The 13,271-nt window shown below is 45.3% G+C and overlaps 1 protein-coding gene across 1 annotated transcript in view; it reads left to right on the top strand.

The window, feature by feature from the left end:
* htr2aa (5-hydroxytryptamine (serotonin) receptor 2A, genome duplicate a) overlaps positions 1-12,332 on the top strand; it is a 22,879-nt gene extending 10,547 nt beyond the window's left edge. The window contains 2 exon segments of the mRNA XM_034573307.1: positions 4,295-4,495; positions 9,747-12,332. Coding sequence (XP_034429198.1) covers positions 4,295-4,495; positions 9,747-10,609 — 1,064 coding nt within the window. The 3' untranslated portion in view covers positions 10,610-12,332.
* The last annotated feature ends 939 nt before the right edge of the window (positions 12,333-13,271 follow it).

The following is a 13,271-nucleotide window of genomic DNA, read 5'->3' as shown; positions in this document are numbered from 1 at the left end:
AAGAGGAGGAGGAGGAGGAGGAAGAGGAGGAGGAGGAAGAGGAGGAAGAGGAGGAGGAGGAGGAGGGGGAGCTTGATTTGGTTGAAGACCAGATATTTCCTCTTTCTGCGTAAATCATCAAAATGAGTCTGTCAGACTTTAATCAGCTGTTTTTTAGTTTCCACAAAGAGAAACGGAGGCTGAGTCTGGAATCACTATAAAGTGAGTTCACCATTGTGCAGTGGCGTCCGAATATTTAGTGAAATTTTTGTATAGTGCACTCATTGTTTCCCACAAAGCATTGTGAAAAGTACTATTCAACCAATGGTCAGTATCCGAGCAATATATCCCATCATGCATTGAGGAGAGAGGAGAGGAGAGAGCAGCAGGAACAGAGCGACCTGACGAGTGTAAATATGATCTGAGCAGCACCAACTGAGAAAAATACAATTATTTGATTTAAAGCTGAGGAAGAAGTTATTAACACTTTGTGTAAAATAAACATTTTAAATTTATTGTGGGACTTTGTTCCTAATCCTGTGACACTGACGTGAGAGTAGTGTCAGGAACCTTTTCTCTTGTGCCGATGAGGTATCATCACAAGAAGAGAGTGAACATGAGGAACTGACGTGACAGAGCAGATTGGTTGTTTTTAACAGAAATGTAGAATAACAATAAGTCTCATACATCTCATCTCTTTCTGTTTCTTTCTGTCTCCTGCTCTCTACATTTCATTTGAATCCTGTGCAGTGTTTCCTCCCTCTGTGGCTGCCACCATCATGTTGTTGTTTAGATTCTCTCTGGCTGGATGTGGAATCCCACTGAAGATACCACCCTGGCTGCTCCAGCGCTGTCATACCGCCACCTCAGGAGACCGGGAGCTCCCGAGAAATAACACAATCGACTTATTTTATCACCACAAATATACTCTGGATGGAACCGTGGCAGCAATTACTGTCACTTCTCAGCGGAGAGCGTCTCTCAGCTCCGCTGGGTGCTGAGGCGCTGTGGGAGGGAACAATTAGAAAATATATCTGCAGCTGAGCGTCATCCTTCTTCTGCAACAACAAGCGCCAGCGAATTAAAGCTGAGCAGCTGAGTCAGCATCCTGGAACAGTGAATATCCAACCAGCACAGCGCTTCATCCAGAATTTAAAGATATAACAGTTCTTTATTCAAATGTCTAATCACTTTGTTTTACAGTTTATTGACTCGTACATTATCCAACATTTTCCAACAATGTTCAATCCAGAGAAATCAAACTTTATTCAAAGTAGTTTTATTTTGTTGTCGTCTAATAGTGTCGTATCCTCCGTCTCTGTAATAACTTCAAACAACATGTGACAAAGGCAAAGCGCCGCCACACAGTTAGCCAGTTAGCTGTGTGTTGTTTGTGTTGGTCATTCGAGATGGATCGCGATTACTTGTTGCCGTTTGCTGCGTAACGCGAATAAAACTTTAACTTCATCTGTGAACACGAAGAGACGATGAGGGGAACTGGTACAATAAGAGTTTGTGTTTCAACTCTGGTGTGTGTGTGTGTGTGTGTGTGTGTGTGTGTGTGTGTGCTGCAACTGGAGTCGTTGCTCATAGCTACACAACCAGATAACATCGTGGGGGGGGGGGGGTTTAGCCCCCCCTCTTAGCACTGCGTTCTCAACCGATCTTTTGAATTTGGGCATCTTGTCGTCCATCTTTGATTTTTAACCATCATGTATTTGCTCGTAAACTTTCAGAACCGACAGTTTGTCGATTTGATGAATTTGCTGCTGCAGGTAAACACTCATCGCCCCCTGGTGGCTGAAAAACATTAACAAGCTGCAGCTTTAAAATCATGAGCAGAAGAGTAAAGTGTGTTTAATGTAGATTGTTGATGTTTGTCCAATTTTCAGACTCGTCTTTGTTTTGTTGCGTAGCCCAGATTTAAAAATGCATGAGAGCAGTTTTCAGTGCACAGCTGTTAACACACACACACACACACACACACACACACACACACACACTTGTCTCGTTAGCCGGGAGCTAAATGTACCTTTGTTTCTCATCTTTGTTGTTGTCGTTGCTCACGGCTCCGACAGCCAAAAGTTGGTTTCGTCTCTGTTGTGTTGAACATTCACCCAGATTTAAACTTCCCTTAGGGACGCCTGCAGGGATCGAACCTCTTCATGTCCACGTCCTTCTGCAAATCGATGCTCTACCGCTCGCTGGATGAGTTGAAAGCCTGACCCACTGTTCACCTCCAGTTATTCTCCTGTTTCCTCACCGGGTCTCCAGCTTCTCTGCTTCGTCCTTTAACTGCACTTAAGATTCACAGTGAGTCCATGTGAGGACACAGCAGGACAATGTGTGGAAGCTTCCCAGAGAGCGAGTGGACGTGTTGATGAGGTTTCTAACACGTGACGGACGTGAAGCTGGAAGAACACAAACATCTCAGGATGAAGAAGAGGAGCCGTACACGTAGAAGACGAAGACGTCCACTTGGAAACACGAGGAGGTTCCAGATCTTTTGACGTCATTTGAAACCAGAGATCTCTGCTTCATTTTTTTTGTTTGGTCCATCCACTAACATGGAGGGGGCGGGTTTATCAGTTATAGAGCTGCTAGCCACCAGGGGGCGATCCAGCTGATTTGGCTTTGCTGTCATTTCGTCCATCTTTACCAACACTGCTTAGGGAACCACATCCTGTTTGGGTTCATATGTGGCCCAATCATTTGCAGAGAGTATTTTTAATATTTGTATAGAATATATATAAATATATAATATTCTTCTCCTGAGATCTGCCGCTTCATAAATAACTAAATGAAGTAATTGCAGCGCTGACTGGGTCTAATTGGATTCAGGTCCTGAGGCTCGTTTCCTGTGCTCTGACTCAGAAGCTGCTGAGGTTTCTCCAGCTGAGGGAACTGAAACTCTGACTCGCGGCTCTTTGAGAGGAACGAGGGTGACGGAACCACAACGTGTGAAGCTGCAGCAGCAGTTTTCCTCTCAGCAGGTCGCTGGCTGGCACTGGTTTTCTGCTTCTTCTATGTGCGGGAAAGAAAGTGAATAATGTGACACCTGAACAGTCCAGTTCTCTCCGTGAGGAGGAGGACGTCCCTGCTGGAGTTCTTCAGGCTGAGCCTCATGAAAAGGTCTCAAACCTGTGTCGCTGCACGTTTCACTGGTTTTTAAATGGATTTCCTCCGTCCCTGCAGCCGACCACTGTACCTGAGCTCATCCATCACAGTGGAAACACTCAAGGTTTAAAGTGAAGCTGAAACATAAACTCTCTTCACTGCAGTTTTCTGACCTGAACTCCAGATAATCTGTGATCCTGAAAATAATAATCCTGAAATTATCTGGAGTTCAGTATCTTGCAGCTTTAAAGATTTAATATGTCAGAATTTCTTCATGTAAGCTCGACAGAGGAAAGCAGGAGCAGGAGGAGGCGATAGCCGATGAGTCTGGCAGTGACCATGGCGACATCGAGCGACATGGATGAGTCATCTCCTCCCAAATAATAAAAAAGGGTCGTCACTCACCTGTTGAGTGGAAGGAAAGACTCGGGGGGGGGGGGGGGGGGACGTCTGTGACGATCGGCCTCTAATTCCCTGAGCTCCTCGTCTATTTCTGTCCACGCCCGCAGGTGCATCCTGGGAGATGGTGACACCGCGGACATACAGTTCTAATCAGATATCTAAAGGGTTCATTATTCCTCAATTGTAACGAGAGTCGTCATTGGTCCAGAATCTAGACCAATGGAAACCATCCTGAACCCAACGCACAAGCAGGCCCTGCCCACATAACAGAACCACCTGCCTCTCTGATTGGACAGCGGGCTCTGTTTTGCGATTGGAGTGTCGCTGCTCAATCAGATTCCGATGATGATGTTTTCAGCCTCTAAATCAGACAGTAAACACTTTCTGTCAGTAACAGTTCCAGCTCGTTGTCGCTCTGTGCACGTGAACGGTCATGTGACGTGTGTTCTGAATAGAAAAAGGTTCACATCTAGGATCTGGTTTAGTGTCGTTTTCTTCAGTCGTTTCAAGACTCATTTCCACTCGACTGTATTTGGAGACGTCTCCAGGAGCAGGAAGACGTGTGATGTGTAACCTCCGAGTTCAGCACCTGTAGTGATGTGGACGTATGAGTCATCTCCTCCTTCACTGTGGTCACTGTGTAGTTATCTGCTCAGAGTGGAACCATCAGGTGACTCAGCTGGGATAACAAAGATCCAAGGATAGTCCTGTGATTTCTAACTGGACTTTTAGCTTTTCTATAGACTGTATATAAAGATGATCAGTGACTTTTACTTTTCATGTCTTCATCTTCCAGATTACGGGTGGCCCCTCCCCTCTGACCTTTGTCCCATCTGGATCTACCTGGACGTCCTTTTCTCCACAGCGTCCATCATGCACCTGTGCGCCATCTCTCTGGATCGATACATCGCCATACGAAACCCGATCCACCACAGCCGCTTCAACTCCCACAACAAGGCCCGAGTGAAGATCATGGCAGTGTGGACGATCTCAGCCGGTGAGGACACACTTTAATGTTTCTGTGCTTGATGTTGAAGTTGATATTTACCTGAGAACTTTTAGTGTTCATTGATATTTAGCAGTTTTTATGGCTGTTAAGGATCAGCTGTTTTATTAACATGGTGGAGGCGGGGTTTATGACCCTTACTGCAGCCAGCTACCAGGGGACGATCCAGATTATATGGCTTCACATTTAAAAGCTGTTATGTCGTCCATCTTTATTTACAGTCTGTGGTTTATACCCTGAAACCCTACAGATCAGTCGTCTTATAGAATTTGCTACAGCCTCCGAACACACACCGTGTTTATGTTTTAAATCAGGGATGTGACCTGCATCTAAATCTCAGCTTCACCCATGAGTCACCGTTAATGTTCTGGTAAAATAAAGTCTGGTCAGAACCGAACACTTCATCTACGCACAAAACTGTGAAGGAAACTCGAGCAGTCGTCTCTCGACAAGATGTAATTTTCCTTTCAACTTTCAACGTTTATGACTCCATATCATTTTTTATGGAGACAAGGGAACAATCAGCCCTGATAATTGGCTGCTGCCGGCCTGGCTGGTTTCCAGCTGCTCAGGTCAATGGACCTCGATGAGCAGGAAATGTAATGATGGGCCCTGCAGCCACCGATGGAGGAGGGGGGGGGACGAGCTCCGACCGAATTAGCTCCGCCGTTATTCACACTCGCCGGGTGAAAAAAAGGAGGGAAACAAAGAACAGCATGAAAGTCGTGCGTTTTGGTTTCAGATGATGATGTTTCAAATCTGCAAAACCAAACCATCTGTTCCTCTCTGAGCAAAGATGAATTATTCAAACTAAAATGTCCTTTCTCCTGTCCTAATTACTTTGTTTTTCTCGTTATTAGCTGTCATGTTTTCGCACTAAGCGAATTAAGATGAGAAATGCGAGCGGAGCCGTTGGTCCGGTCCTGAGATTGTATCAGTTAAATAGATGACGAGACGTCGTAGCTCCACGTAAACAAGGTTTAGTTTCAGCAGATGTAACTTAGTTATTGTGATTTTAGAAGAGAAGAGAACACACAGGCAGGAGAGTGATGTGAAACATCTTCTTCATCTTCATCTCCTGAAGATCTCCTGACCTGGATGAGTGAGAATGTTCAGATATGAAAACATTCACAGACATGAAACAACAGGAAGACAACGTCTCTCCTGCTTCTGAGGTGAAAAGATGTGAGACGGAAAAAGGAGGATTTGATGTTGTCGTCTCATATTCGAAACCAGTTGAGTGAAGACTCACTGATTATGATTCAAAAACAACAGGATCCATATTTCATCATCAACCAGACAAACTGTTGCGTCACTTCAGTCTGTTTGGTGAGAAACAGTTTTATTCTCCGAGCTTCAGGCCTGAGCTGCTGCATCGAGTGACACACAGGAAATAAACAATTGTTTTTTCAGTAAAATACAGATGTGAGGAGGTTTATTAATAAATAATAAGACATCTGGCTTCATCAACAACTCGCTGCTCTACGTCCTCTGCCAACGACTCAGAAGTCATGAAAGTCTTTAACGAAACATCTGGAGCAGAAACGAGACGAACGAGTCTCGGTGCTGCTCGATGATCCGACAGGTGCCCGTCAGGCCGTCCTCCCCTCAAACAATAAAACGCTGATGTTACCATGGCAACCAGATGAAGCTTCATTCATTTCATCCGTTCAAACAGAAAGACTACCACCCCCCCACCTGACAACACGCCCACGTCAGACGCCGTCTACAAACCAATCAGAGTCAAGTATAGGTAGACGCAGCCCGTGATGAGAGGTGATGACGACAGGACGTACGTATGTCAGACAAAATTCTTTAATTAATATAACTGATCGATTGGAAACCTTTTTAAAAAACAATTCATTTATTAGATGTAAAAAAACAATTGAATGTAAACATAGAGGAAGAGGAGAGAAGATGTGAGGACGGATCAGAGCTGTGACAGAGGAAGAGTATGAATATGAATCAACAGTAAAACAAACCCACTGAAGTCTGTCGATAAAACATAAGAATAATAAACCATTGAAACAAGTAAAAAAAAAAATTGTTGGTGGAGTCGGAGGTGGAGGATAAAGAATGGGGGGGTGGGGGGGGGGATGGATCAACTTAATTCCTCTCCAGTTCCTTTTTATTTTATACAAACTTTACTACACGAACTGATTGATCAGTTTGAGTCGTCAGCTCTAACGTCTTCCAGCTCCTCTGAGACGTCGCCGCTCACTTCCTGCTGCATCATCAGCTCTGTCGCTCTGCACGCCAGCGGCTGCTGATGATGGTGCTACAGATGCTGAGTGAACGTTTCCTCCTCCTGCAGATCCGAAACGTGATGACTGATTCGCTCGTCGTTTAACTTCGTTTAACAAATAAATAATACGTCTCCTGCAACTCGGCACATTAAACTGCTGGAAGTAAACAGTGCAGGAGGAGACGTGTTCTATATGATCAGTTAGCGTTAGCTTTATGAGCAGTGACTGAGCTGATTGGTCAGAGCCGGGTTGTGGGGGACGACACCCTCTGTCCTGGAGAACTGGACCCACACAGAGAATCCATAGAGTTTACACTGAATCCTGTCTGCAGAGGATGGTGAAATCTTTATGGATGATTTAACGGCCTCCTGTTTTTTCCGATTACATGTGGTGTCAACTTAAAAAAATACAAAATAAACTGTGGATCCTGTGATTTAGTTTGTTTCATCAACTATAGCAGCACTGGCTCTCATTAGGGCCGGGGGGGTTGTTTAATCTTTGGTTAAATCCCCTACCGCCTGCAGCCGGTCTAAAGTCGCCAGTTAACGACATGTGTTTGTACTGTGGGAGGAAGCCGGAGAAAACCCACACAACAAGAAGAACATGTCCACAAAGAAAGACCCTGAGCAGTTTGCACTGAGACGCTCGTCCTCTGATATGTTCATTTCATTTCGGTTCCACTCTCCCACTCAGATTCTGAGCGTCACACATTTTAACATGTTCAAGCAAATGACTGGAGGCTGAACCTTAAAAAAAATCTCTGCTGTGATGCAACCGAGCTGAAGCTCCACTAAGTCGACAGGAGGGCGAGCTGAATAATGTGATGTCAGCGTGGCGGGCAGCAGATCCCGCCCTCAGGCGAAGTCACAGCAGGCCAAACACGCCTCATTACCACGCTACGCTGCGCCGCCCACGAGTGCAGTGAGATTATCGTAGCGTTTAGTTATTGGGGCGAGTGTTTTATTTGGTTTCTCCTCATCTTCGTCAGGAGGGAAACGTGGTGGCGTTAAGTCAAGCTGTTAATGTTCCTGCGGGGGGTCGTGGTTACGCTCTGATCCGATTGGACGAAACATCTGGATTTATGCATTGTTGCACAGGGGGAGGGGGGGGGGGGCGTACGTGCACACACACACACACACATGGTACATGATGATAAAGATTGTGAGAGAGAGAGAGAAGAAATCTGAAGTTATTTAATCCAGCACAAAACATTCATGCATTTTCTGGAGTTGATGGTTGAAGCTTCAGTGTCAGGACGGAACATCGCTCCAGGAAGAACTCGGATTAGGAGGCTGATACACATCGATTTTATTTCTTCCTGATTTAGGACGTTTTTCTTTCTCAGAGAATTATTTAAGAATCTTTATTAAAAAGATATTAATGAAGCGGATATTTATGAATTTGTGTGATTTGATGCGGATCCAAATAAAAATCAGATTCCGGGGAAATTATGCGTGGTGTCATGGGGGATTAGCTTTTTTTAGTCTTTTGTCTGTGTTGTTTCTAAAATCAGATTCCTACAGGAGTTCTGTGTGTTGACGCTTCCCGTGAGCTCATCACAGGAACCTCCTCTTCCTCACGTCCTTCGTCTCTTTGTGTTCTTCACCTTCACACCTCAGAGCAGCAGCAGCTCCAGAGAAATAAGAAGAATTTACACGAGTCTTCTCTGGTTTGTTCACAGTTGTCAGAGCAGATTTTCTGAAACGTGGTCTGATCAGTTTCCAGGCTGCAGCGTTTCCCTCCAATCCAGAGTCTCCTTCATCTCTGTCCCTGTGTCTCCTCCTCCTCCTCTTTCATCTCCTCTGCTGCTTGTTTTCAAGTCTTTTATTTCATGTATTTAGAGCAGAGAGGTTTCATCAGGACGAGGAGGAATCGACCTAAAAACCGTGATTTGTGTGTGTGATGGATGCTCGGAGGATTTATCTGCAGAACACAGTGAATCACTCGTAGGGACAGTGTCACCCGACAGATCACCTGAGATCAGCTGGATATGAAGCAGAGAAACGTTTATAATCTCCATCATCACGTCCATCACACTGTGATGAACATTTAAACCCACACACACGTTCTCTGGGATTTATGACTGTACGAGGACGTCGAGCTCGAACATCTTCACATGAGCAGATGTTTCAGGCTCTGACACGTCTCATCAGTGTCAGTCACAGTGAGGGGGCGCTGACGGGAGCGTTTCTCTTTCACTGGTTATTTAAAGCAACAGTTTGACATTTTGAGAATTAAGTGAGTGACGCTTCTCTCCTGCAGTGGTCGGATGTAACTAAGTATATTTACTCAGATACTGTACATATTTCATGTTTCTGTACTAAAGTGGATATATTTTCAGATCATTTCACTTTTACTCCACCACATTTATCAGTAAATATCTTTCTATCTCCAGACACCTTTCGGAATACGTGGTACAGGAATCGAAACGCTGACACGTGTATACACACACACTCTCACAATCAGGTCAAGTGGTAAAAAAGGACTTTGAAAGAAAAAGAGAGAGGATGTTCTTCAGACACTAACAAATGCATAGTCCTCAAATTACCCTTGGGTCTGTGAATAGTAAGTGTGTAGTCAGGTCAACTGTCCATTAATACCACATAGACCAACACGCACACACGCGCACTCGCACACTCGCACTCACACTCACTCACTCACACACACTCGCACACTCACACACTCACACACACACACACACACACACTCGCACTCACACACACACACACGCACACTCACACACACTCACACACTCACACACACACACACACTCACACACTCACTCACACACTCACACACTCACACACTCACTCACACACTCACACACTCACACACTCACTCACACACTCACACACTCACACACTCACTCACACACTCACACACTCACACACACACACACACACACACACTCACACACTCACACACTCACTCACACACTCACACACTCACACACACACACACACTCACTCACTCCTGCCTCTCCTTCCTCTCTGCAGGGATCTCTATGCCGATTCCTGTGCTGGGACTCACAGACCACTCCAAGGTGTTCAAAGATGGCAGCTGCCTGCTGACAGATAACAACTTTGTGCTGGTCGGCTCCTTCGTGGCGTTCTTTGTGCCCCTCACCATCATGGTCGTCACATACTTCCTGACCATCAACGCCCTGCGGAATGAAGCCACCCTCTGTCTGGACCAGCTGGTGCCGCGGCCCAAATGGAGCACCACGTTCACCTTGAGCTTTTTACCGCAAACCTCGCTGTCTTCTGAAAAACTCTTCAGACGCTCGCTGAGCCGCGAGGCCGGCGGCAGGGGGAGCAGCGGCGGCCTGGGAGGCGAACGTGGGAGCGTCTCGGGCTCGCTGTTCGGACGCCGCACCATGCAGTCGATCAGCAACGAGCAGAAGGCGTCCAAGGTCCTGGGGGTGGTTTTTTTTCTCTTTGTGGTCATGTGGTGTCCGTTCTTCATCACCAATGTGCTGGTGGTGGTGTGCGACCCGGAGGTGTGCGACGCAGGACTCATGGGAGGTCTGCTGAACGTCTTCGTCTGGATCGGATATTTGTCCTCCGCCGTCAATCCGCTGGTCTACACATTGTTCAACAAGACGTATCGTGCAGCTTTCCTGCGCTACGTTCGCTGCCAGTACCAGCCGCCAAAAAAACCTCTGCAGCTCATACTGGTGAACACCATCCCGCCGCTGGCGTTCAGCTCCACCCACCTGCCTCTGGGCGAAATCGCAAAGTTACGAAATGGAGCTGCGCTCTCTAGTGGTGAAGTGAGGGACTTCTCTTTACCCGGGAAGGAAATATTATCGTGTAAGTCGGACAAAAGCCCAAAAGACGGGGATGAAAGCTGCGTGTGACAGTGAAACTCTGAGCTAATCATGGATCAGACCATTTAACCTCTGTGGTCACTTCTTTCTTCTGAGAGCAAAGACTTTATAGGTTTTAAAGACAAAGTTCCACAGACAAAGTGCCTCCCCGTCTGGATTATAGAATCACTGAGGTCCCGACGTCTTCAGAAAACTGGGATTATCGTAAAAAGCTTCATCTTTCAGAGCAGCTTGAAACGTTCTGATCCTCGTTATCAGTCTGGATCCAGTTTCTATATTAAAACACAGAAACCTTCTGATAACCATCCACCCCAGAATAAAGTCATCAGAGATCGTTTCATGTAAAAATCCCTGAAGTCTTGGGTTTTGGTCTCGGTGCCGTTTCAAAGCTTCTGCCAGAAAATCACATTAGTCCTGGAAAGTTTTCCCTCGTTTTTTAAAGAGATTGACTCGATCGATATCTTCCAGTTGGATCATGAAATGACGAAGAAGAAAAAGAGGAACAGTCGATGCAAATGATGCAAAAAGACACTTTTAATAGAAGCGCTTCAGAAAAAAAGGATAAAATAAGGCTCATTTCATTTCATTCAGCTGCAGTGACCTCAGATGCTCCTTCATCCTCTGGCTCCCCAGCCTCAGCCTCCTCTACCTCCCATCGAACCTTCGGGTGGATCAGCCAGGATGAGACTGGATTTCCTGCTGCTCGGTCAGATCTTAGTGTCGGAGACGTGGATCAGGAGGAACCGGACAAAAGGCTCCGGCTGCTGCTGTGTTTTCTGATGGAAACAAAAACATTGTGTGAAAGACGACGTTAGAGAGAGACAGCGAAAAATGAATTTTTTTTTGTATTTTGTGAATATTTGTACATGATGATCTTTGTTCCTGATGTGATGCCGTGTGATGATTGTAAAACGAGTTTGCAGGAAACGAGAGGATTCAAGTGCAAATGTGTTTGTTGTTAAAGTCACTTTTTATTGTGTTGTAACTGACGGTCAGTCGGTAGATGTTTAAACATCATTTTAAAATGTGATGATATTGACCTGCTGTATCAGAACTGACAAGCTGGAGTGATGAGTGACGGTGCGTTTTGCCATGGATGTATCATCACAATACTTCACAATACTTCACAATACTTCATAATACTTCACAATGCATTTTGAAACATAAGAACCTGTGGCAGCGTCAGGACGATGCTGGTCACGTGAACACATCCTGTACACGGCTCCGGATCCGACCGAACGTTGAATGAATCGTTGTCGTTAAACTTTGACAATAAGTCAGGCACAATAAAACTGATTGTTTTTAGTATCTGAGAAAAGTTTTACTGACAGGAAACCCCCCAAAAAGTCTTAGGACTAAATCCTTAAACTTTAAAAAATAAAAGAATAATAATCACCAACATCCAACAAACAACAGAAGGTTAATCGGTCAAAATGAACAAAGAAGACTTACAGACACATTATAACCAGCAGGGGGCGATGATACAACTTTTACAATCAGCGACAAACAGTCGGAATTAATCTTATCTGCAGACTGAGGTGTCACATCAGCTGTTTCACTTATGTCTTGTATATTATCGTCGTCTGCGACAAATGTTTTTATTGCAGTACAGCATTTGGCCACTGGGACAAATCAGCACTTCACACAGTTCTGCTGCTTTCACACGAAACGTGAGATGAATCTTCGCTGCGTTATTCACACAAGTTTAACGCAGGATGATTTGTTTTTAGTAAACACAACGCGGTACTATTCGTCCACTCTCCTCCAGTAAAGAGGAGGAGGCTGAAGGGACCACAGCTGCTGCTTGAACCTGTTGTTGAAACGCCAGAGAATCAGCAGCGTCATGTGAAGGTCCAGTAGACCACCAGGGGGCGCACACAACTCAGGGAATTTGATCCTGAGGCCGGTTTGATGACCTGCTCGCTCAGGTTGGTGCCAGAATCTGTCTCGATCAGTTTCATCCTAAATGCTGATCGGGTTTCGCGACATTGCATCATTCAAATCTTTCGCTCAAATTCTAATATTTTAACTCAAGAGGATGAACTGAAAGATTTGCATCCTTACGTCTCAATCCTGTTGCATCACACAGACAAGGTGCACACATCAGTCCCACCCAGTGCATCCATGGCTCGTTCAGTGGCGACCAGCGTTAACAGAAAACCAGGAAGAAACAGGAAGTGTGGCGGAGGAGAAGAAGTGGAATGTAAATGTAAAGAAGAAAAAGGTTTCACATATATTGGAAGTGAACTGAGACCAGATGTCTAACGTCACAGGATCCAGGTTGATAAGTTTACTACAACAGTCTTTTTAGAAACAGTTAAAATGTTCTACTTTAAGAATCATCAGTCACTTTGTGAAGCAGCGGCTCTTCCCAGAGGTCAAAGTTCAGCTCAGGGTTCACGTCAGGAAGAGTCGACGCTCGTTCCACTGAATAAAGTCTGAGAAACGAGGAAGAAGCAGGAAACGTTCTCATCTGAACAGCAGGTGAACGTCAGAGGAAGAAAGAGAAACACTCAGCAGGCGTCTGCTTCAGATTTACATTCAGCAGAGCAGCTGTTTCTTCTTTACAGGAACAAGACTTGGTCTCTGTTTGTCCAGTGAACCAAACTGGTTCAAACGAGATGCGCAGCACCAAAGTCCTATTAGATAATCACACATGATCAATATCTTGTGGAAAGACGTTAATGCAGAA

This window comes from Hippoglossus hippoglossus, chromosome 21, assembly GCF_009819705.1.
Source record: "Hippoglossus hippoglossus isolate fHipHip1 chromosome 21, fHipHip1.pri, whole genome shotgun sequence".
NCBI classification, from domain to species: domain Eukaryota; kingdom Metazoa; phylum Chordata; class Actinopteri; order Pleuronectiformes; family Pleuronectidae; genus Hippoglossus; species Hippoglossus hippoglossus.
This window is presented reverse-complemented; position numbering and strand designations above follow the sequence as displayed.